This window comes from Patagioenas fasciata, chromosome 17 (genome assembly GCF_037038585.1).
Source record: "Patagioenas fasciata isolate bPatFas1 chromosome 17, bPatFas1.hap1, whole genome shotgun sequence".
In the NCBI taxonomy this organism is placed as follows: domain Eukaryota; kingdom Metazoa; phylum Chordata; class Aves; order Columbiformes; family Columbidae; genus Patagioenas; species Patagioenas fasciata.
Window position 1 is genome coordinate 9152470 of NC_092536.1, and position 25640 is coordinate 9178109.

Sequence of the window (25640 nt, forward strand, 5' to 3'; positions counted from 1 at the left end):
GCTGGTTTGCAGGCAAACAAAAGCTGAAGCTGTGAAAGTGTGAGGCAGTCAATCCAGTGTCTGACAGCCCAGCCTCACTGCCTTAATCCTCTTTCCCTTCTTAGGCACTAAATTAATCAATTACATTTTCAGCCCAGCAACAACAGTCAAAAATGTAACCTTCATCATATACAAGGCAAACATAATTAGGATTGTCATTCGAATCCAGCTTGACTAGCATACAAATCAGAACAGCCTCAGTGAGCGCGCAGGTGCATGAGTGCCTGTGCATGCCTGGTTCCTCCCGAGCAGGGGCAATTGGGATTGCAGTCACACAGCAAGCACCAAGGGGTGTTTCAAGGAAAAGGGCTGTGGCACAAGCTCTGGTTGCAGTGATCCAGCTCTGCAATGTCTGAGGGGAGAGCTATGGTGCTGAGCACTACCCAAACAGGGCGGCGGCATGTTATACAGTGCAAACTCAAGGCAATCCTCAAGTTGTGTGAGGGAAGAAGCCACAACCTTCACAGCCACAGCACTGTTTGCTTTCTATTTTTCCCATTTTTCATCTTAAGAGACATTTTGGGGAAAACTCTAACTCAGACATCCTGCACCCAGCTAGTTGCAGTTGGCAGAAACACGTACACCTGTGTTCAGGTTAGCAGCATGTTTATATCCTTCTGAGAGGTACTAATATGCCCACTGGGATGGGGTGGAGGAATCCTCTTTCCAAGCCTCAAAACCACAGCTTGTGGTTGCTGTGACAGATCCCGCTCTGTTCTACCTGACAAGCTCATGAGCTGATCTGTCTCCCTGCAGAGTTGTCAGGTACTCTTGCCACCACAGCAAAGAGGAAAGGGATGATGGGGACACTCCGATAGACTGATATCCCGCAGGTCGTGCATCCTTACCTCCTGGCTCAGTCTCTCCCAGGGCTGTATAGGACCAGAGGATGCAGTGTCTGACAGACTCTACTCTTCCTGAGCAAACTCTTGTCTCCTCCCTGTGTATGCAGCAAACCTTGTTGACCATCTTAGCTATAGAAATACACCCACTTGCTGTCATGCACCCTTTGAAAGCACACACAGATAGGGCAGGATTATCCCTCAGTCTACAAAGAGCTGCCAGCCAGCCCTTCTCCTTCAGTAAAACCAAGCAGAGCATTGGTGTGTTTCTCATTAGCTCCTATTATTCATGCTATTGTAGTGCTTCCAGTTTTAAAGCACACAGATGAGAGCCAGCTGAACTGCTCCCACAACTGTTTGTTTGTTAAGAGGATTTGCTCTATGGTGGGATATGTTCAAGTCACACACAGAGGAAAAGGTATCCTGGTAACAGTGGCATCCCCTGAGCCGCTTGCTTGCCTTGGGTCTCCCACCACCTCAGAACAATGCACATGGTCTCATCCCCACCTAAATGTAAGCTGCAGAATACATTTCCTTCTCCTGACTCTCAGAGATAAGGTGTGAGACAATTCAGCCATACAAAGCCCTTCTACTATTAAATTGATCTTTTGGTTACAAACCCAAGCAGCTATTGCTGCTTCTCCTTTCCGCAGTGCTCACAGAACAGAGCAGGCAGAAGCAGAGATCTAACACAGCCTGTCCGGTTACCAGACAGCAGGGAAAGGCCACTGTGCAACCCTCCATTGACACCTCTACCCACTGCTCCAGACAGGCAGCTTTTGTCCTTTCTTTTACTCCCAGTGACACTCCCGCAGCCATAACGCTGCACCCCATATAAGTGATTTTCTCTTGACCCAGCCTCTCTCAAAGCTCTCCAACCAGATCCTGAAGTCCTTACTCAGCATCTACTCTCTCCAAATGAGATTAATCCGAGTCAGGCTCAGCAATATCTTGGGGTCTCTTGATGCTAATTTCTCTCTTGCAGGTGCTTAGCTAGAGCAGGGAGGGGGACAACAGGGAGATTGACAGTTAGGGCTTTTGTCTGATCAAACATTCAATAAAAATCTGAGAAGGGCCATCAGAATTTGGCCTATCATGGTTAGAGACCTGCATAAACAGTGTGACAAAACTGAGGCATTGGCCAGGCTGCTTTAGCGTTCAGCCCCATTCTGTCCCTGTCTTTTCAAGCCAGACTCAGGTCTCCCATCAAGTATTCAAAAGAGGCTGTAATAATGCAGAGCACTCACATCTCCACCCCCATTCACAGCTCTGAGGAATGCCAGGAAGGAAAATGAATCTTGCTGGCTCTGTAGAGCAAGGAGCCACAACCATTCTCATTCCCCCAAAGTGAGGACCCACGGGCCACAAGATCAGATTTTTCTGTGTATGCATCAGATTATACTTGTCTAATGGATGCACGAGGTAGTGGGAACCCCAGGCTGTTCCCATAGCTGTGTGCCCTCACATTACAGCTACCAGACACTCCTACTTTCTGTGCAGAACTTGCCGTCCATCATGGGCACCTGGGCTTGGTGTGGAGATTATCCTGAATAGAAGTGAGCCCACAGCTCCATGAAGTGAAAGGTCAGCCTGAAACACTGGTTATGCAGGGAGCTTAACTCAGCTGCCTGCAAAATCTCAGTGGTTGGAAATGGGATCCAGATTTTATTTTATCTCATCCTGTTGGAAGGCAGTGATTTTGTCTGAGGAAAAGCATGTGCTAAACTTGCTGCGCACTGCTGGGGCGAGGAGGGATGCATATGAAGAAAACACTTCAACCCACAGCAGGTAAGGAACAGTGCCAGCATCGTACTATCAGTTGCAGACGACGGGTGGTGGGCAAAATTTCTGCCACTTTCTAGATTCATAAAAACACCTCCTCTGGGTCCAACAGCAGACTGATAGAAAACACAGCCCACAGAAACAGTCCCTGCCAGATGGTGTCTTTTTAACCACTGTTAATCTTGACAACCTTTTACAGTGTTGAAAGAGTTTGCCCAGTAAAAGCTCCGCAAAACGCCTGGATGCAAGGAGAGGTCCCGGCAGCATCCGCTTCTCTCTTTGTCTTCTCCACCAAGCATCTCCCGGCAGAACAGACCCGAGAGGAGGAGGCGCCTCCGGGAGAAGAGGCAGCGAGGGCTGCCCAGTCGTTGGGGAGGCGGGTGCTGGGGCAGGGACCAGAGCAAATAAAATACCCCTGGGGCGTTGCTCCTCCGGGAACCAGCAGCCGAGGAGCCCGGGGAGCCGGGGCGGAGCCGGCCGGCCGGGCGGGGCGGCCCAGACCCTCCACCTCCCTCGGCGCCTCCTACGGCCCAAGCGCCCGGTGCTCGCCCGGTCCGGAGCGCGGCGGAGTCGCGGCCATGGGGTCCCGGCTGAGCCGACAGAGCAGCCTGGAGGAGGAGAGCAACGAGGAGCCCTGTACCGGCAAGCTGGAGAGCAGCCGGAGCGACTTCCATCTCTCCTCCCTGCTCCTCCACCCGCAGAAGCTGCCCGGGGTGCTGCGGAAAGCCTCGCCGGCGCCCTACGTGCGGCGGGTGGGGTGGCTGCGGGAGATCCAGGCCACCATCCGGGAGCACAAGCGGGAGCACGCCGTGCACATCCTCAGGCTGCTTAGGAAGGTAAATGCTGCGGGCGAGCCGGCCCCGGGGCCGCCACCTCCGGGGCAGCGCGGGCAACAAAGGGCTGTGCACGGCGCGGGCGGGGCCGGGGGCTGCAGCCCCCCAGCCTGCATGTGGGGCAGGGAGCCGGGGTTTACAGCCCCCTCCTCGGCGGTGTGGGTCTGCAGCCCGCCTTGGCGGGGCGGGCTCTTTGTGCTGCCTTCGGCTGCTCCGTGCCCCGGCGGTGCGGGAACCGCCTCGCCCGGACCCCGCAGTGGCAGCCAGGAGCGGCTGCGGGAGGCGACACCCGCCCTGGCTCCCTGTCATCGCCCCGTGTCCCCGTCCACGCGAGGGCCAGCTGGCCGGGCCGGCTGGGGGCTAGGAGGGAGCAGGGCTGTGCTGCACACAGAAGGGGTGTCTTCAGCCTCAGCTGTCCGCATCCACACCCCTTCATGCCAGGCCCTGGGTGTGCTCAGGATTAATGCCCCCCAGAGAAAAGCCACTGCCATCCTTCTCCCACCGCATCTCAATATACCCAACCAGCCAGGCTGGCCAAGCTCTGCGTTTTGAGAGTACCCTAAATGGTTTCAGAGAGGACCTCTGGAACAGCCTAGGCTGAGGGAAGAGGTAAAAGGGTCAGTGTATCAGTGGGAGCTTGTCTCTGTCTGCCGCCATTCAGGAACAAAAAAGCCAGTATGCAGACAGCGTGGTGCCAAACTGATGCTGAGGACAGAGCCCTGCTGCTGGAACAGAGCCATCTCATCCATTGCTCAGTGCTATCATCACTTTGCAGGCAAACTTAGCTCCCCTAAACTGCAGGCAACTCTACAAGCAGTAGTACAGGGGACAAATCCTTCCTCTGATTTGGACATAAAACACCATCAGTTCTTAGCTTACCACATTGCTTCATTAGATAATGATCTACTTCATCTTGGGAACACATAGAGTTTCTTGCCATAGCAGCAAGTAACCTTTGGGTGCGAGTATGCTGAACAGGGATGGCTTTCTGGGATGCTTGTACAGCCACACTACCAACTGCAGGGTGCTGTCTCTGCTCAGAAGATCCTGGGTTTTACAGCACATCCAGCAGTGGTGGTCAGTGCCCTGGGCTACCAGCAGCTTACACTCTCATGAGTGAGAATTAACAGAACCTAAAATTACATCTCTACTTTTCCTGTTCATTGCCTTAGCATTCATATGAGGAGTGTTACCAGCACCACAAACACTCTTGTCACGTGTGTAGACAGATAAATCCTCAGCAGAAAGTCTGTATGTGTGCACCAGTACAGCAGACAAGGGTTGAATAAGATTTCAAAGACAATTTTGGAAAGGCAATATTACAAAAAGCTTGTGATAAAATAGAGGCAACCACTCACTTCATGAACATGGCGACATAACGTGAACAGACTTTTGTAGGGTATGCCGGAGGCCAGAACTACAGAATGTCATTTTCTATAGTGTTCAGCACCTCTTCTTGACACTAACATGCTGAAATCCCCCACAGACCTTAGAGGTCTCCAGAAAGCCCATCTGTGAACAGCCAGGGTTTGAACGCTAAGTCACAGGGCCATCTGGAATGGATAGTCATTTCTAAGCCCTCCTTTCAATACAGCCTGCCAGCTCCTTTCAGAATCAGTTAAATACACACTTCCCCACATCTCTGCTGAGAATTACCATGAACACTCATATTTTGTCCACTTCCTTTCCAGTTCCCGGTCCCCATTTCTGCCTGTCCATGTTAAAACAGTGACCCTCTGTTCATCTGCTCATGACAGAGCAGTGGAGCATGCATCCCGCAGTCACCACACAGCCTTTCTTCACCAAGTAAGGTGGGAATCCATCTAACATCATCCCCAAGCATCTGGTTCATTGGGTGCTTAAAGATTTCAGAGACAGAAGGCTAATGCATGCTGCATACCGCACCCTCCAATGACTAAACACAACTGTCAGCCAGGCTGGGGTCACATAATCAGAACCAGTCCTCATGTCTGATAGCAGCTTCAAAAGAGTGTTATGATCAGCCTTTTTTCTCATTTACAAATTTCCCTCCTCAACTCAAATTCAGCCCTTAGCTTGGTCCCCAGCATGTTCTTCCTTACTCAGACTGGCTTACCTTGGCAGTAACACGCTCAAAGGAGTCACGGATTAATGCGTCCCCAGTGATGGTCTGTTTGTTACCTGCAAAAAGAGAGATACCTTCTTCACTCCAGTGGACAGTGAGGATATTTAACACCATACCTCATCACTGTGCCTTGGGCCAGGCTGCAGATGCCCCACAGAAGGCAGAGCAATGGTGAGACTGGAATTGCGGGCTCCCAAATGAGCAGATGTGCCCAGCCAGTTCAGAGGACACGGGCTCTTGTTGTATGCACCCTGCCGCTCCGCACAGACACAGAGCTTGTCCAGCTTTGCACATTTACCCCTCAGGATGTAGTTGTATCTGCCAGTGGTTTTTGACCTGTGGACTGCTCCTAGGATGTCAAGAGGGTGTAATAAAGTAAAGCAAGCAAGCTAGCCAGCAGCAGATATGCAAGATCCTAACATTTTAGAAGACTGCACAGAGAACAACTGCCAACCACAGGTGTACACTCATTGTACAGGAACACTCGGGCAGCCCCATTGCACATTGTCTCACCAGTCTCAGAAATACACACCTGCAAAAGACAGCCCAGCTTTCCTGCTGGTATAAGTGGGCATTGTCCAGCTGAAACCAGGGAGACAATAGACTTACACCAGTGGAAAGTCTGGTACAATCTGATTTCCCTGTGCTGAGGCAGTGGCCAAGTGTCATTTTTAAGCTAACAGCACTAAGCCAACTGAACTGGCAAGACTTAAAATATTCTTCTGTCTGCAGCCAACCTTTAGGTGGTACAAAATTTTCCAAGAAATGAGAGAGAGAAAAAGAAACAAGTAAGATGAAGTAAAAAATGCCCCTGGGCTAAGAATTTATGGACTATCAATGTGAAGTGAATATTTACAGCTATATTATTTATAAAACCCTCGCAGGCAGGATTTAGAATGGGAATGCAGATTCATGCTAATGGTATAGCTCCGACTGGGGAAGTTTAATTACTGCTCTGACATCCAGTGCTGCATGCCCAGCCATGCCATCCTCTCAGCAGCTTTCTGTGCCGATTACACTTGGCATAGGAGGCTCCATTTCCCTGAAGCCATATAGTTAAGGAAGACATTGGCGCGATGCCTTGGTACACGCCTGGCTCTCATCCAGCTGGGGCTGGGGCTGTCTGTCCTTCAGGACTGGTCCGCTGCTTGGGTTCGTTAGTTGCTTATGGGCATCATCTGTATATGCACAGTGATGGGGCTGTGAAGCATTTGATTTATTCTCCCTTTCTCCACCAGGTGTGTAGCCAGGATCTCTTTGGTGCTTTCTACTCAATCCAAGCATATACAGGGCAGGAGAGAGCAGATACATCACCAGCAGGGATGAAGCCATAGCTGGCAGAGGTGTGGGATCTTAACCCTAAGCAGCAAGCCAGTGCTACATCTGTGTACACCCAGCTTTTTTTCTCTCTCTTTTTTTTCCCCGCTAGCTCTCAGTGCATCTTTCACTGGGTGGTGCCTGAAGCACACATTCAGTGGAGCAGCGTGAACATATGGGGCACCCATTTGCTTATTCATTTCTCCTGGCAGGAGCATACAGAATGGGCATAGGACTTGTTTCCTCCCTCAGCTGAGCCCTCCTTGTCAACTGAATCAAACCCAGTACTATCCCTATTAGGGAGCCTTTTTGTTCTACATTTCTACTCCTGGGGTATTTTTCTCTGTCCTCAGAGTGTTTTCATGGGAGTATGAGATCTCTTTCCCAGATGCCCTTCACACTCTGGAAGAGAATTCCCCATGACTGTTGAGTAGAGCTATCTATAAATTTACCATTACACCCTAAAAGACAATATGGCCAGTGTTTAGCACTTACTGAAAATTTCAAAGCACAACTAGACTCATATTGATGGTCAGGACTTTTGCTCAGCCAGTCACTACCATGGTGTGTGGCAGTATCTAAATACCTGGGAAAGGTTTGATTCTTCCAGAAAAGCTGAGATTAGAGAAACAGGTTTAGAGGCAGCCTTCCTGCTCAGCGCTCTCAGCAGATTCACACATAGAGGCTGACAAAACTCTTGAGTTTTTCTGGAACTAATTCTCTCTGGGCTCCAGCCAGCCTGGAAATGATACCGCTCTCACCTTCCTGTGGTAGGTGGAAACAAGGCAGTCAGTCCCTAGCCTGACTAGTTCAACTTCACACTGCATCTCATTCGGCTCTTTGCCTGTCCACATCCCCCATCACAGTAATGCTGGGTCAGAAGCAGCTGCTTGACCTTTGTTGGATAGTTTCCTGTATTGAGCAAATTTCTGGTTTCAAAACACATCATGGTTATAGCTCCAAGGGAGCCCATGTATCTAACTGACCATGTTTTTCTTGTAGGACCTGGGACTGGAAGGAACATTCCTCAATGAAGTGCTCTACAAAAATGCGACTTTCCTCAACTTGGTGGATCCCATCTCCCACGACTTGCTGATGAGCCTCGCTAGAGATTTGCAGTGTCCCAAAAAGGTGAACCCTTCTCTCAGCTCAATGGACGTTTTGCAACATAGCACTGGAGCAAACAGAGCCCTAATGGGGTGGCTGGTGCTGGGCAGTGCTCTACAGTCCTTCAGAACCAGTCAGTGCATGTCCTACCATACAGATTGTTGTGCATATTTCTGCAGAAATCAGTTAAACCTACCTCAGAACATGAATGCAACTGAAGGAAGGGGCACTTATGCACACAGAAATCAGGAATTTACTTTTTGCAAACTTGGTGACAGGGTACAGGCCAGATAATATGTTGGGAGGATGGTGGTGCCATACTAACTGGTGTGCCATAGAGGTTCAAAGCAGCTAGCTCATGGGGCCGCAGAAGGGAACAGAGATCTTTGCACCTCTGCCCAGGTTGGTGCTTCTGCAGAAGGAGAACAAGAATCTCTCTTTTCCCAGACCCTTCCCCATATATAACCACTCTAACCCAGCATTACATATCCCCTCTAACCTCCCAGATATAGGGCTGTAGGAATATATTGCAACTCAAGGTTCAAGGAGTAAATGTGTTACATGCACAGTATCCCTGCACTGCTCCAGCACTTTCCTTCAGAGAGAGAGGAGAGCAGAGACAAAGAAAGGCGAGGCTGAGTGCAGATGATCATCACAAATACCACAGTCCCACTGCAACACCAGCACTTACTTCTGTTACCCTTTGCCACCACAAACGCTTGGATTTGCAATACATCCATTTACTCATCAGGCTTGGCAAGTGTCACATTTGCTTTAGGAGAAGAGCAACAGAGTGAATTTCTTTATTCAAAGAGAGATATTAAGTACACACAGCTCAAAGCAAACAGCAGCACCCTAGGGAATACACTGAATGCCTGGTGTACATTAGTGGCATTTCTAACCTTGTTCTGCCATCTCCTGAGGCTCTCTGATAACAATTAACCAGTCAGGTCTCAATAGCCAAACCACATTTAGCCAAAGTTTAACCATCATCATTAAGATGCAGTGCAGTCTGAAAAATCTTCTTTCAAAGTGTCATTTTTGTACAAATATTATAAGCATCTAAAAAAGAAGAGGTACTACTGCTGCAGCCCACCCTCTTAACCTTACTTTGGTTGACCTCATCTCCAGCTGTTCTACCAGATCACCTCCAGCCTCATGCTGTGCAGTGCCCATCATGGGAGGCAGCATGAGGGGACATTGCCCTAATCCAGTACCCAGGTCCCTAGCAGATAACACACTATGATTTCTATATATGTGCATATACACCCCACCTCTGTTTTCATGTCTTACAGATGCACATGCTTATCTGCACTGACACATGTACCATTATATAGATAAGATTTTCCCCATTCCTAAAGAACAAGTTGAGCACCTGGAGCTACCCCTCAAAGCCAGCAGGAGTTTAAGAGATTGGAGAGACTCAGCACCCTTCTCAGCAGTAACATTGGCAGAGCACATCCCCTCTCTGACCCTGGCTGAGCATCTGGCGGGTGTTAACTGCATTACAGACAAGCAGGCTGAGCGCAATTCCCAGTCTGTCAGTGGAAATTAAATCAGTGAGGACATGGGAAGAAACAGGAGGGTAGTTCTCAGTTGTGAGCCAACAAATGCTTGCAGAGCATTGTGCCAGCTTCTGTGCTGCAACCTGGTGTGCACGTGCACCCACTTGGAAAGGTTTGCTGTCGTAGGTGACAGCAGGGTGCCAGTTGCAGCCTTGCCAGCACAGTAGTAGTAGAGAACAAGGCACCTAACCCAAGCGCACAAGCCAGTGTCTGTGGGATTCCTAGGGGAGCTGTGACAGGGATCAGGGGGCGCTCAGCTGAGCACTGAGGCTGGAATCCCTCTCCGCTTGGCACAGCAGAACGACCACACGCTGGCAGCGCATCCCTGGGGAGTTCAGCTGATTCAGTCACTGCTTACGAAAGTCATAGTGCAGCTGTTGGCCCACAGTACAGCACTTTGAGTGCATGCAATAAAGAATAAATTAGCATATTCCCCAGCAGCTTTACTATGTGTTTACCTATCAAATCTCTAAATGCATATGTTGCATCACAGCTGGAAGGCTGGGAAATAGGAATGCAGGTATCTATCAGCATTTTAAAAATATGATAGAGAGAGCAGACATCCCAGCCTTCAGCAGCTGCCAGTTGCCATTCTGCTTCACCAGGGGAAGAAAGGTGCTGTTCAAAATCACAGAGATAGAAAATGTGTGCAAAAATAAGCCCAGGAAAGCAGCAGCCACCTTGGTGCATTCCTTTCATGATGAGTTACTGCTGGGCGTAGAGGGGAACTGCTGGCATTGGGAAGCTCCCAAACTCAGACCTCCAGGAGCAGAAAGGGCTGCAAGGAAGTGAGATGGATATGCGAAACTCTGGTTCCCTGTACCGGCATCTCCCAGCTGGAGCACAGGAGGAATCAGAGTTAAAGTGCTGCTGCAGGAGGAGCAGGGATGTACCAGGGCACATCTCTCCCAGCAAGAAGCACCTCAGGGATGGGGCAAGGGTGATGACTGCTGAACTTTCCACATCAGGAAAACAGATAGTCATCCAAAGACAGTATGCAGTTACAGTTTGAGAAGCATGGCAGCAAGGTAACTGATAGAAATTTAGCATAGTGCTATAACACAGTGAATTGGCAGCTTGTTTGCCCAGCTGGAGACAGGTGCTGCTAAAGATACAGCAGTGAGGAGCCAAGACACCCATGTTGTCCCTTCACTGGGGTTTTTTGAAAACAGAGATCTTCTAAAGAAAATGGCATAGGAGTTCCTTGCATAAAGCCCTTCTTGCATTGTCAGCCACTCCTGCCTTCCTGGGCATTTCCTGGCCTAAAGCAGAATCTCCTGCCACAGCTCTAGAAAATTACCCCCTCTTCTGAGCTCCAGTTGCTCCTGGTAGGGTGTGAAATTGTAGCCTGGCTCCAGGCAGGAACATGCTGGCTGGGCAGGGGTGCTCCTGCTTCCTGCTCCTCCTCCAGCCCAGGATGAGATGGCATGTGGCACAGAGGCACCTCAGGCCTTTTCACCATTCCTCTTTCAACCTCTTGTCCTCTTCTTTTCATCTCCTCCTCTGCTCCACTGCTCCACTACCACCTCTCATCCTTTCCCACCTTCCTCTGTCCTTCCCCTTTGCTTCCTGTTCCGCTGTGATGCACAGAAAGGCTAAGCTGTCCCTTTGCTTTCAGGAGTACGACCCCTGGAAATCCTCAGACAGGATCTGCAGGCAGCTGATTTACCACCTAACCCCCCACTCGAAATGGCACCGGCACGGCATGCCCCGCAGGAAGTCCCAAATGTGGTAAGCGGCCTGATGGGGACAGTGTGGATGGGCACAGAGGGGGATCTGCCATGAGAAACTGTGCTGCAGCCAAGCACCATCCCAGTCTGCTCCTACTGCCCTTCTCAGAGAAAAGGCAGGGCCAAAAACCTGCATGGGAGCTTCTCTTAGAAAACCTTAGCCAAACAGTGCAGGGTCAGTGTCAACACCCCTCTCCCTGATCTGCTTTGCTATTTACTCCTCTTTAGGTAGTCTTACAGTTCCTCAGCCTCTCCCAAGTGCATTGACAATCAATCCCAGTGATCACACAGCATAGACAACACTTGCAGGGTGTTTGGCCCAGGAGCAGAGCCAAGCTGGCAGCCTTGCAGACACACACACCCATGCGCCCAGCTGAGCCGGCCCCCAGCTCCGCATCCCACTTTGTCCTTATTTATCCCAGTAAAACCTTCTTGCCTGTGGAGAAGGTCTCCCATTACAAGGCACTACCACAAGCTGATCACCTAATTCAGTAGGAACCACTTTGGGGTGGCTGGCAGAGAGGTGACTGTCCATACTTCCCTCCCACTTCTCTGCCAGGACCAGGAGAGGGACCCGAGATGGTGCAGAGCCTCGCACACAGGGAACCCAACTCAAAGCACATTGGCCGCTGACAGCAACCAGATGGCAGATGCTTTCCACTACTACAAACATATTCAGACACCCACACTTGTTCTCTCCTTGACACTTGCTGGCTTTTCTAACCAGATAAAGAGCAATCTCTGCTTCTTTTAAATCCACCCCTTCTCTCCTCATTTTTCTCGAGCAAAGCCTGTTCCTGTGACGCAGATCACTGCTGAAGACATAGAAGTGTCTAAGAAAAGAGCTCATGTCAGCTTCACAAGAATAAATGCGGGATTGGGTAAAAAGAAATGCAAAATCAGCAGCACTCTCAGAATGGCCTTGGGCTTTCCCAAGACTTCCAGAGTCTTTGATGCATGTGCCAGCAGCTTAAAGTCCCCCAGGAGAATTGGCATTTCCATCATACCTTTTGTTCTGACTCAGAGCCAGATCCCCAGTGCATCTGAAGGAATAAAATCCCTAATACCATGATTTCCAGGCCATCCGCCTCTCATACCTGTAGTCCCACTTTGCCACCAAATCTGAGTGCTCTGTGAGTTTCCATGCACTCACCTCGACACCCATGGGGCAGGACTGTGCTGGTTTGCAATTGGGAACCACAAAACAAGATCGAGGGATTAGAGCTGAGCAAATCCTTTTCCAGACCCACTCAGAAGACAGTTTCCCTATGGGATCCTGCAGAGCGCTGCGGATACAGGATGAGGAGAGCTTGTCTGACCTCATCCTCATCCCCTCCTAAGATAGGGAGGCGTAAAGATAAGGAGTGCTGACGACAGGGAGAGTTCTATAGAGGATGGCTGTCTCCATTCCTTTCCAAGATCCCTTGGGCCAAAATCCAACTTCATTCTGGTTTTCCAAATGAAAAAATCCCTCCCTGATGCTACCTAACTCAGCCCTCTGCTTCCACACTCCTGTTTGCAAGCAGAACAAACCTCTTCCCCAGTTGAACTCCAGACTGGAGAGTCAAACTGGAGGTATTGCCTCTGATTGCACAGCCTGGGGAGAGCAGAGAACTGCCTGCTGCAAACTCACCCCTTACTAACAACACAGAAATGTCTGTGGCCAGAGCAAGAGCTCTGAGCTCCATGAGCCCAAATCCCACTCAGAGGGCTCAGGCCCAAAATACTGGCCAGGTACAGAACATCTGTGAGCACAAGCAGGTTGCAACAAAGCAATGTGCAATGGAGAGAAATACAGGTCTAGAATGGGCAGCCCTGCCTGGCAGCCAGGTCCAGCTGCAAGGTGTTACGTAAGGCAAAAATAATTTTGATTAAACATTAAACAGCAGAGCTTCCTCTTTCAAGGCTAGAGAGGAATTGGTTTGCAGCAAAAAACACCTGCAGAGTTGGCATCTGAGGCTCCTGCAAGAAAATGGATGTTGCCAGTAGCAGGAAGGCAAGAAATAGCTGCTTCATTTGGAGATACTAGGGCCTAATTTTGTCCAGCCAGGCTGTTTTCACCTGATCTGGATTCTCTGCTTCCCTCTTTCTACTAGTAGGAGTGTATTACTATTATAATATCTGTCTCTGAGCCTATGTTCTCAGCTTGCACCCTTCCTGCCATCAAGGTCATGTAAAAAGCATGGGTGTAGCAGCAAAGCTTAGAAGGCATTTCTAAAATCTAGTGAGGATTTGGGTCAGCAAGGAGGAATCAGTGTGTGGAGATCACATTCAGAAACTGAATTCTCCTCTTGCTTTTGTGATCTCCTGAGATTTGGCTTCTGGCTTTGACAGAGCTGATGCAGGACCCCCTTGTTCTCTTCTGAAATGCGATTTCCACTTTCTGGCAGCATGTCAAATGGGTCCAGGAGATAATTAACAAGCCCAGCCATACAGAGAGCTTAGAGCATCTGCCAGGTTTTAATTATGTTTGGGCTGTTATGGAGATGTGGTATGGGAGATGGAAAGGACCTGCAATATTGGAGCCGAATCACATCAGATGTTCCTCCCTATCATCAAATAGCAAACTGGTGAGTCAGAAACAAACTAACTGTAGTTACATCCCCTTTTACTCTCAGTGGGACCCAAAACATCCAGCAAGTACAAACCTGAGCCACCCATGAACTGATAAAGCAGAACGGATAAGATCCATTTCTTTTTGATACAAAGGCCAGAAGCAGCGTCCATACAGAAACATGGAAGGAGAAGGCTCATTGCAGCACTGTGGACCCAATGCACCAGCAGCTGAAGCAAGTAGGAAGGATCCAGCCCAGGCTGCATCTGGTTCCTCTGCTTAATTAAACTGTCAAAGGTGATGCTGGGAGACAGCTTGCCCTTTGAATCCTTGCCTGTGAGTCCCTGACAGAGGCTGTCTGCCTGGTACAGTAAAGGGTTAGCAGTGTCCCAGCTGTGCAGTCACCCAAAAAGATTGTTTCAGCTGCCCAGGTGATACTCGGTCAAGTTTGCTACACTGAAAGCAAGGGCTTCAATTCTCCTTCCCTGCAAAATCCTGTGTCAGGTCTGCAGCTTGCAGCCAACAACACGCACCCCACTTGCAGCTGACCCTGCTTGGGTTGGCTGCCTAACCAAACAGGGAAGGTGAGCTCTTGGGGCATTTACAATTAAAAACTCATAAGCTGAAGGATAACATTTCCACAGCAGGGACCAGCGTTACTTCACTCCACAATTTTGCATCCCTTTTATCCTAACAGGAATTCAGTTTTAGCCTAACTCTACTCTCGTATAGATCACTCACACTTAATGAGAAGAATATACCCTAGAGTGTTGTATAAATCCAGCTTTGCTTTCTCATTAAATAGACATTTATAGTGTAAATAATACTGGATTAAGAAATGCTTCTCTACGCAGACATAGGCTTTTTAGGCTATCAACACCACTTCCGTGAAATTTTCATAGGTGTGGATTTTTTGGACATTACTGTTGTTCTCACAAGTCTTGAGGCCTCCTGCAATGCTGAATTAAGGAAAACTGCATGTGCCAGTGCCAGTGCGAGTGCCACCATTTGCCCCCAGCACAGGGCTGGAGCCAGAGGTGTATTACACAGACTGGCCAGACACACTGGACTGCAATTCAGAGTGGAGAGGGAGAAGGGTACCAGGTGAAGACAGCCTTCATCTGGAGAGCAGTATTGCAAGTGAGAAGCTGTGGATTACAACTGAGCTGTCTTGGCAAAGCCGTGTCAGGGAACCTTATGTATCTTCCACTTGCACCATCCCCAGAGCTGGCTACTTCAATGTAAATACTTACTTCCTTTCTTGAAAGGATCAACAAAACATGCAAGCAGTAAACAGAGAATGATTTTTACAATCAGGGTGTCCCTCCACAGAAAATAAAAATTCAGATTTTTCACACAGTGACTGGTTCCAGAAGCACAAAGGCAGTTGTGTGTAGGGAGTTAATAACTTCCAAACTGCATGTATCTGGGCTTTCCTTTCCACAAACCTCACCAGATTTTGACTTTGCTTATCTGAGTGAATTTAATCTTAGCTAAGCCAAAGCTGGGGCAGAACAGAGCACCCCTTCTGGGCTCCTGGCTCCATTTCTCAGTTATTGATGTGCATTGTTCAGACACTGCGGTATTAGATGCACTTTTAAAATGCAATAAAAGCACTTGTGTCTAGAAGACTGCAAGGAAAGAGCTTTAAAGGGCTTTGGATCTTTTTTTTTTTTTCTTGCAAACATCACTCAGGGCTGCAGATGACAGCTCTGGCGGATTAGATCCTAGCCTTCACATGGCACGAGGTGAATATTAACTACAGCTTCACATCACCCTTATGCAACAGGGAAAATAGACACCATCGTTCCTGCTTTAGAGATAGGAAGCCAAGTTAGTGAATATCAGTCAGTTAACTAAAGCCACATGGTAATAGTCATATGGGAGTACAGGAACTGCCCCAACACAATGTTTTTAAGAAGCTGCTGCTCACGGAGATATGTCAGCTGGACAGACATGAGCTGGTGAATATGTTGTGGAGAGAGGTTGGAACCGTCCCCTCCCATCTTAGAATGCAGAGTCCCAAACACTACCTGTGATCAGGGTTCCCGGCAGCATTGAGAGGCAGGTACATTTGCAAAGGCTGTTGGAGATGGTAGAAAGGGTCATCCAGCACCTTGACACTGCCCTGTCACAAATCAGAAGAAAACACCCAAGACTGGCAGGCAGGAGAAGCAGAACACTTTGACAGAGAGACAGACAATGAGTGAAATAATGGAGGCTGGGTGGCAGATGATAGTTCAAAAATAATCAGCAGAGACCTTGTGCCTCCATGACTCTTAGTTGAAAGTCTAACAAGGACATTGGCTGATACATGGCATTTGCAGTGAGGAGATAGCATTATTCATTGCTTTGCTAGGATAGACCGAAATAATGAAGGGAAACAACCAGAGGTCTTGGATCAGTAGGAAGGCCAAGGGTTCACAGGTCTCTTGAACACACCTTCAAGGACAGAGTGAAGATGACTGCAGAGCCAGGAGGAGGAGAGGTGCTCAACTGCATCAACACCTACAGATATCCATGTCCCATTCCAGCTGCAGAGGGAGGGCAGGAGCAGAAAGGCCACCTTTGCACTCCCTTCTCTCCACAGTGGGGAATCTCCCCACAGTTGATCAAAAGAATTTGGGTACAGGGACAGAGATGTGACTAAGGGTCTTCTCATGGAAGTGGCCTGTTTGTACACCACCTCCATCTTCACAGAGCTGCTGGGCCCAGCCTCAGAACAGCTCGGGCTTGGTTAGTCTAGGTCAGTGCTTTTAAGGCTTCTCTTTCCTTTTTGATGTCTTGCTAGATGCAGCCCTGCACAGCAGAACCCTGTGCCACAGGGAAGCAAAGCAAGCAGATTATGCTGAACAGGTGATTAAAAAGCCCAGGGTCCATCCCCTAAATCACTGCTCAAAGCAGAGAAGCCATCCAGACATGCCTGTCACTAGGTTCTATGCAAGGAAAAGCAGCCAAGAGATACCTGACTCACGGTTAATTAGCCACTACTAGCAGTACTTGTTAATGAAGGAGGGAATGCACAGTGATGGGAGTCTCTGGCATCAGGAAAATTTTACATTTGGAGGCAAATTAAATGTAAAACTAAGAGGAGGGAGGTGAGAAAGCTGGTAATTCCCCAGAGAGACAGGCAAGGAGTAGAGGGCATCCCCCATTACCAAAATCCTATCTGACTCTGACAGTCTCCTCCCAGCCTCTCTCCATAGCATGGAGACAAGGAAACGAAGCTGGGACTCCAGGAACCTGAACATTCTTGGGCTGAACAAGCTCCTCCAAACCCCACAAAGCTAACAAGAGGCCAAGCACTGCTGTGGCTGCCAAAGTCCCACCACAGCAACAGTCAGGAGCCACTACACCCCTTCCATGCAACCACCAAAGGATTTAGCTGATGAGCAAGAAATTGAAGGGATCCAGTGCTAATTAAAATATGTGCTGAGCCCTCAGCTTTGTGGATGCAAAGAAGGACCTGGAAGAGAGCCTAAGGGTTAGGTCCCTTGGGACAGGTCCTGGAGACAAAACAACTAGCAATTAATTTCAGGTCTCCTAATTGTTTCATCTCAAGACAGCTCTGAATTTGCTTATGTTAGCTGAGATCCCAGTGACTGAACAGCAACTGAGCCTTATGTGGGGAGAAGACGACTTTTGTTGCAGAAAAAAGCCAAAGGAGGCATAAGATGGTTTCATCCTTTTCCCAGCCCACATTTCTGGTTGAGAGATGGAGTGCTGGCTAATGCCCACTGAAGAGCAGAGCTGCCTGCAGGTCAGTGGGAGAAAGGCCAGACCTCAAGGAGGGAGCTGGGCACAATGCAAGGAAAAATTTGCTTCACATGAAGGGAAACAAGGAGAAATACCTAGAAGAGCTCTCATCCCTCAGCAGGGCTGGACAAAAGTTGCAAGCAGGATGCTGATCTCTTATAAACAGGAGGGCAGGCAGGCACTGTCCCTCACTGGATGCTGCATCTAGCTCCAGGCAGGCAGTAGGGAACAGGCTGTTGATTTCCCTTGCTTCATGCTCAAAGTTTCACAGAATTTCTTATTTGCAGCTTTTCCCCCCACATCTGAGGGAGTGGGGGTTTGTTTCCTCTCTAAGCTTGCTGCAAATAATACAAACACAGACTGCTTCTCTGCATCCAGGATCCAGATCCTTGTTAGATGCAAATACCCACAATTATAAATCTGCACACAGCACCAGTTGCAGTAGCATTAGGTTAATCCAGCCTCCAGTGCTTTGCAGTCCTCTGCCCACAAGTCCCATGTGCATCAAGAGCCATGCTGCTAAGTAGCTGTTTTGTCTCACATAAAGAAAAAAAAAAAGCTTCTGCAGCTGAAGCAATCGTTAAGCCTATTTTACTTGCAGAAATTAGGGGATAATAGATGACCCACTTCCCTGGAAATAAACCTGCCATTTTCTCAGCTGCCACACAAGTGTCTGGGAGCCTGGGGTCCTGTGTATCGTGCCCTCCCTGCCCCAAGAGAAACAGAGCTTAGCAGAGCCCCAGTGTCAGATAATTCAGAGTAAAGCATCCACCCATGTCTCCCCATCCCTTTTCTGACAGCAGATATATTTACTTCTAAAGCAATAGAGGAGAATAAGTGGCCAACTATTCAGTGCCCTGCCCCAGCGATGGTATTCAGCTGCACAGGAACACCAAGGAGGCGAGGATGAGAGCTGACAGGGTTCAAAGCGCACATGGAGCGTCAGGTCTAATGCTTCAGAACTTACCAGAGAGCCGGGGCCTGGCTGCAGCATCAGGGGCTATGTCTACCAGGGCGAGGCTTCTACAGACACAGCTCTACAAGATGCATTTTTATAGGCAAGAGAACAATTTAAACACAGGAGCAGCCCACAGCACTGAGACAGGGCTCAGACTCACCCTGGCAGGTACAGCAATGAAGACAAAAGGAAGCAGCAGAAACACAGGAAAGGAAAGAAAAACAAGCCAGTGAAAGAGGGAGGGAATGCTCTGGCACAAGGCAGGAGGGTTTAAGCACATTCAGCCAGGAGCAGTCCAGTCTGGACAATCAATTACAGGAAGATAATTTGTCTGCTTGATTAAAGCCTCCTTGGGGTATTGGCTTGTTGCTGGGAAGAGCAACAGAAGGTACCAGCTCCGGTCAGAGCACGATCTATGACTTATTACTGCAGTCCCTGCATAGCAGTCAACAGGAGGGGAGGCTTAATGGGCAGAGACAGACAAGCACATTGCCTTTGTCCTTCTGATGTTCCCCCTCACTTATCACTGCTTGCTCTCAGAGCCAAGTCACTCAAAAGAGGACCCCAAGAGCCATTCAGACTTGCATCCTGTTAAGAAAGCTGCTGTTGCAGACACAGCAGGAAAAAGTGCACCTGAATGCTGAGGCCCGGCAGAGGGAGCGGTGCCGGCTCAGACGTGCCCTCCAGTGGTCCCCATCCCCATATCAAACTGGGAACACTAAGGCTTGTTCCTTGTAGCTTTACAATAGGAAGGTCAGGGTAGAGAATTTCCAGGAGCCACAGGCTGTGTTTGCACAAATCAGGCACTGAAGTAATCACAGGTTTGCTTCTATGCTTATCCCATACTCCCCTGTATCCCCAACAAGGTCTTACTCTAAACCAATAGAGGCCAGAGAAGGCTTTAGTCTCATCTCTTGTACCAGGCCCTACTGGATTTAGGGGCCTATTTCCCCTGTGCAGTCAGGTTTACAGTCAAGATTGATTTCTCCCTGCTTCATCTGCCCCATATGAACACACACCTCCACTGCACATTTGATGCTTGATTTTCCTAGAACAACAAGTACTCCATATCAAACACTCAGATAGAACACCCAGCACAGCTAAAGGGATAACATTGTGCCAGGGGAGACCTGAGACTCTTCCAGCTTTGAGGCCAGTCCCTAATTTTATACAAGTTGAACTCCCTTTTCTAGCAGATTATGCTACACCACTGCCAGTGACTGGTGACAAACTATACAAAAAACTCTACATACAGTTTTTCCAGGAGAGCTTAAGAAAAACAGCCCCCAGGCAGGCCAGGCTAATATCAAGTATCCCTTGGATTGGCAGGAAAAGGGAGGCCAGCCCAGTGCCACCCAGACTGCAGCATGCACAGTTCACAACTCCTACTGCTATTGCAGCAGCTAAGAGAACTGCACCGCTGCTACAAGCAGCATTGTTGAGTAGTTCTCCACAATCCTGTCTCTGGGTCCCCGATATTGGAGGGATATCGACTACCATCTTCAGGTGAAGGCCCTTTGGAGGACTCATTTGTGTGCTTTCTAACCAATTATAACTCACCAGTACATCAGTCTCTGCTGTTTGACAGCACAGACAAGCACTGCCCCCCTTGACTCTCCCGTGATCCACTAAGGAGCAGTCTGGGTCATCTAAAGTGTAGACATCTAGTAAGCAATACATAAGGCTCTTTTAAACCTTTAGGTCTGAATATGAGTTATTCCATCCTGTTATTACTTCTCTAGCATGAGAGCTCATTAGCTCAAATGCATGCTTGCAGACACAGCCGCAGCCTTGTATAGTGAATTCCCATGGGAGGCCCAAAGACACACAGAAGCAGCCTGGACAAAGTGCTGCTAAACCCTGAGCAGGAATTTGTAGGCTTGAGAACTGACTGGCCATGAGGTCTTTCCACCTCACGCTCCCACAAGGAAGCACAGCTGCAGGCTTGCCAGTAGTGAACGTGTCCATGAAGAGCTGTTACACATTTATTCACTTGTGTTATCACATGCTCATAGAGGATTATTAAGACCTGAAATTTCCAGGATGCCATGAACTGCGTATGCAAAGCAAAGCTATACAGGCAGCATCACATCCTCTCCACAACTACAGAAGGGCCTGGCAACACTAAGGCTTGTGGGGACATTCTCACCTGCCACGGGAGCTCCTGCGGTGCTGTAGCCTCCTCCGAGGAAACTGCATATCCCCATGTACACATTGCTCTCAGGGACTGGCTGTGCCACAGGTACGCAGGACACTACAGAGAGCCAGATAGGAAGAGTGGGGACCTTCAAATTGGTGGTTAATTCTTAACCCACCCTGCTCCTCCCAGACTCAGCAAGGCACTTACAGACTTACTAAGCACCCAATTAATGACACTAACAGTAGTTCTACAAGGGCTCCCATATCCTTCAAGCTAGATGTGTCTGAAAGAACAGCAAGACTAGCATAATTTACACTAAAGGACTAGGTTGTCCTGTGTCACCCCAGCACACATTCCTACTCAATCTTGCAGCATATCCCCACCAGCTCCTATAGCCCCACAGCTCCCACTTTTCACAACACTCTCACAGAGACACAGTCCATTATAAAACTCCACATCCCATTCCCTTTATACACCCCACAGCACAGCTTTGCCTGCTGTACAGCTTGCCTACCTCCTTCTCCTCACTCCACTTGCCAGGCAGACAACAAAAGAAATGGCTGAAACCACCTCTCTAGATTTCTTTTAGCACCCTTATGCCCTCCACACCTCCTCACAGCTGCAGCAGATCCCAGATGATCGGCTGACCACAGAGACCCAAATAGGCAGCAACTGGTGCTGCTTACTGACTAATTGCTGCTTGGGAGGGCTTTTAAAGGGACATGCAGTAAATCCACTCAGGGAGCCCAATTTGCTTATAGATTGTTTTACTGATAAAATATCTGGTTTTCAGCCTTTTAGCCCTGGTCTCCTCTGCAGCACAGTCTGTTTGCAACAGATCTTGGCATTCACCTCGACAGGTAGCACACAAACAGCCCCCATACAGTGCACTTGGAAAGTTTGCTTGTCTTGCTTGTTTTATTTTCCGTGCATGAGCATCTGTACACGCACATACAGACAAACCCTTTGAAATGTGCTAGTGGAAGACACTCTAGCATCCTATGTTTAGCCAGTTCTGGCAAAGTGCTGAGCATAGAAGCCCAGAGGCGTAGTGCAGACCTTGTGCTTGTTTCCCAAACAACCTCCATTAACCCTTTGCTTAACATTCTAGCCCACGTTCTTCATGAGTTCTCCCCTAACCCAAGTGGTCTTGGGTGAGAGATGGATGAGAGGGGTCCCCTTAATGATCTCTCTCTACCCCTTTCCATCATTAGCCTGAAGACCAGCCTGCAGAAGAAGGTGAGCCAGGACTCCATGGATTTGTCAGGGATCCCCCTGACCATGCGAGATGTCCACCGCATGGCCTACTACCTGCAGAACAACGGGGACCACCTCACCTCTGTGGACCTGAGCTTCACTGAGCTGAATGATGATATGGTGCGCCTGCTGCTGCCCTTCCTCTGGGCACTACCCAAGCTCACTCATCTTTCCCTCAATGGCAACCGACTGACAAGGGCAACCATGAAGGAGCTGACTGACACCATGAAGGACATGAACAAGTTCCCTTGCCTGGCCTGGGTTGACCTTGGCAACAACGTGGATGTCTCCTCCATGCCACAGCCATTGCTCGTGGGCCTGCGCAAGCGCCTCAGCCAGCAAACCACGCTGCCTACCATCTATGAGGCGCTCGACTGCGACTCGGAGATCTCCGGCGGGCACGAGGGCAGCCAGCCAGAGGATGAAGCAGCCGGAAGCACCCCACCACGTGCTTTCTCTCAGCAGGGCTGCGAGAGGTGACTGGAGAACAGGCCGGCACTGGCACACTGAAGCTGCCCCAAGGAGAATTCTTGAGTGCACACATCAAGCAGAGGGCCAGCTTAACCGGCTTCCTTTGGCTCTTTTCTCTCACCTTCCCTGACATCTCCCCCCCCAATTTGCTGTGAGACAAAAGCCTGTTGTCCCCCCACAACGTGCTCCGCTCCCTCCCCTCACTGCCAAACCCATCGCCCACGTTCCAGAGAGGAACCAGTGACTTACAGTGAACCTGGTCCCCAGGCAGGGTCTCACTGGAAGACGGGAAAAGACCTGTCGGAGTCAAGAATATCCTCCAGCAGCCATTGGGTTGAGGGAAAGGTATAGGGGGAACCTAAAACAGAAACAAGTCTTGTAGTTTACTTCCTTTCTTCCTTTTCCTATGCACCTTGGAAACTTTGGGACATGCAGCCTTGAGTGTGAAAGGAGATACCCCAAGAGCCTAGCTGTAGTGGAGCTTAGTTGAAGGGCTCAGAGGCCAGGGCTGGAGCCCAGCAGTGTGTCTCCCTCTTGTGTCTGGCTCCTTTTGTTTTGTTTTCTTCCTATTGTGTGTTTTGTATTAACATTTGAACAAAGGGACTTGGTCAGAGACCATTGGATTGCATAGGCTGGGGCGGACACATGGCTTGGAACTGCAGCATCAGGATATTTGCTGTGTGACCGGGGTGAGAGGGAGGGGAAGGAGGTATGTGTTGGTGGGAGCATGGGGGATGGGATGAGTTGGGATGGGACGGGAGGAGGGGGGAAGAGAGGGAGGGGGAACAGTCTTGTGTATTAGCAGGATTGGTTTCAAAAACTGTGCTTTTGTAATAAAATTACAAGTTCCAAGTGAAATGGAGGAAAAGCAGACAGCTAAGCGCATAACTGTGGCACTAGAGGAGCAAGCAGTGAGTATGCCAGAGGTGGGCACCTCCCAAACTAAAGCGCAAAGCTTTGGATCCTCATGGCATATGGCACACCTCGTAATACAGACATGACGTGAACAGCTGCATTGTCATTTCCAGTGCTGTCCAAAAAACAAACCACTGATGCAATATTTCTAATGTTTTCCACATTGATCATGCTCTATGTAAACATAATAAACAGTTCTCTTGGACATGAGCATGAAGCACTACAGAGTCTGAGTGTCTGCGTTGTTCACAAATCAAGCCAGCAGCCCACACACTGCAAGAACATGGACCAGGAGTCCTCATGTGTTGCCTGCACAGCGTGGGAGAGGATCAGCAGGTATGGTTCGCATTGGTGGGAGTGGTGCATTCCTCCAAGGAAAGCGAGAGGTGGATGTTCATTCATGGTAGGTTGCTGCCCTTCATGTTGCAAAGTGTTGATACAAATAAGCTGATAAGCCAAGTCCTCTCCATTATCTGTTCCCACTGGAATTCAGAGAGCAGATATGTTTTTGAAAGAGTTAGAAGTCAAAGAAATCAGACATATTAAAAAAAAATAAATAACCCTGGCCCTCTTGAATTAACAATGGTAACTTTGCCTTCCTCTGCTGATTCTCTCTGGGAGTCAAGACATGTAAGCAACTCTCATATGCTTAGCCACATCAAATGGATACGTCTTGCACGCTCCTTGATGATTTTATAATACATTGCAAGAAGTGAATCAGTGGTATTTATCGTGATCTGTTCCCTTTGGGCCAAGGGTGTGAGGGCACTGGAAGGTACCAGTGTCTCTGATCAACCACCAAAAGCCCAAACAGATCCAGACCCCTGAGGAAAAAAAGCTGGGTTTAGAGTGCTGAGTGTTACATTACAACCTGACACTGCAAATGCTGGACCCAGTCCTGTTCGCACTCTGGCCACTGGAGCAGGACCTCATAACCTTCATGTTGTTAACTTGCAAACACAAGTGTTGTAGAGATTCTGTCCTGCTGACCAAAAAGAGAAGATACAACAAGGTAAAGCAAATACAGCTAGGGCCAGGCACCAGCTGCCCCATCCCAGCGGAGGTAGAAAATGCCCTGAAATAGCCAGAATATTATATTTGGCCAGGAGGATGGGGAACAGGGCACACTAATGTAGCCAGGCCCCAGGTGGGAAGGGGGCGTGTGCTCCCCTGCACAATTGTTACCCAAACCCACTTTTTTGCCCTCTTAGTGAATCTAGAGAAGTGGAGTAATTTCCATGGCAAAGACAGTATTCAGGGAGCATGAGATCATTTTGCAGAAGGCAAAACAGCTGCTTAAGTGGCCATTCACATTACTATGGGATGGGCTGTGCTGCTTCTACAGGTCACCACCTGCCTCTCTTCTCTCAACTCATTTTTCCATTCTCACTGTGGTATCTGTTTCCTCCTCTGCTGTGGAAGAGATGGTATTACATTTTTTCTTCTGCTCCTTCCAAAATAGTTTGCAGCAAAAATGGAAAGCATTTCAAATGTCAGCAAGATCTGCTTAAACTCTTACAGTCTAAGCAGAGCAGCACTCTGAGCCAAGAAGAAAACTCGGGCACAAAGTATTTAAATGAAGGCTCGGAGTTGCATGGTGAGTCAGTGGCATATCTAGAAAGAGGGAGCAGGGTTGCTGAGCATTTGGTCTTTGGCACTGAGCACCCTCTCTGTAAAGTTCTGCACCAAGGTGTCTTCACAGCTTTTCCATAACAGCAGCACCCCCCTGGAATGAGACCAGACCCCCATCGGGCAGCCCACCACTGACGCAGCTCTTCCCTGCAGCCCCTGGCCCAGCCCCAGGAGGATCTGTGCAGCCTGTTTCCAGCCCTGCTGAAAGTCGTGATTTCAGTCTGAGCTGTGCTGATCAGCAGGATGGAGATGAAATGCTCAGCCCCTTGCAAGGGAATTCTGTGCTAATCACTGGCGATGCCTGGCTGCCAGTTGGCAGCTCCAGGAGCTGGAGATAATGCATTAAACAGACTGGTTCAGCTGAGCAGCTGTGGGATCCGCGTTTATTCTTCCATACGCATTTACTTGCTTTGCCATAGAAACCTCCCTGTGGAGAACTGGCTGTGAATAAATACATGCAAATGCAAATTATGAGGTCCTGGCCTAGGAAACTGCCACTGCTTCTTGGATGAACTCCGATGGACTGCGGCTTAGCTGTGGAGAAACTATCACAGCACACCCAGCTGTTCCCTGCCAGCTCCTGACTGTGCTGATGAGCGAAGGACTCTGCGGGCACACACTGCTGTGCATCCAGCTCC

General features: G+C 49.1%; 2 protein-coding genes across 2 annotated transcripts in view; one reads left to right on the plus strand and one right to left on the minus strand.

Moving 5' to 3' along the window:
* The window catches only part of GGT1 (gamma-glutamyltransferase 1), a 58725-nt gene extending 35912 nt beyond the window's left edge, over positions 1–22813 (minus strand). Inside the window, exons 1-3 of the mRNA XM_071816137.1 lie at positions 22705–22813; positions 20737–20841; positions 5592–5656 (exon numbers count right to left, since the gene is read on the minus strand). The gene's annotated coding sequence lies outside the window, so the exon portion shown is untranslated. The remainder of the gene's footprint in view (positions 1–5591; positions 5657–20736; positions 20842–22704) is intronic.
* Positions 2896–23593, plus strand: LRRC75B (leucine rich repeat containing 75B). Its single transcript, XM_065851831.2, has 4 exons — positions 2896–3499; positions 7920–8048; positions 11208–11320; positions 21942–23593. The coding sequence occupies exons 1-4, from the start codon at positions 2906–2908 to the stop codon at positions 22462–22464; spliced, it is 1359 nt and encodes a 452-aa protein (XP_065707903.2). The 5' UTR covers positions 2896–2905; the 3' UTR covers positions 22465–23593.
* Positions 23594–25640: the final 2047 nt, after the last annotated feature.

Excerpts from the sequence above, each read along its gene's own strand:
- LRRC75B (XM_065851831.2), top strand. The coding sequence starts at position 2,906 with ATGCAAGGAGAGGTCCCGGCAGCATCCGCTTCTCTCTTTGTCTTCTCC. Across the intron at positions 3,500-7,919 it reads TCCTCAGGCTGCTTAGGAAG|GACCTGGGACTGGAAGGAAC; the intron begins GTAAATGCTGCG and ends TTTTTCTTGTAG. Across the intron at positions 8,049-11,207 it reads ATTTGCAGTGTCCCAAAAAG|GAGTACGACCCCTGGAAATC; the intron begins GTGAACCCTTCT and ends CTTTGCTTTCAG.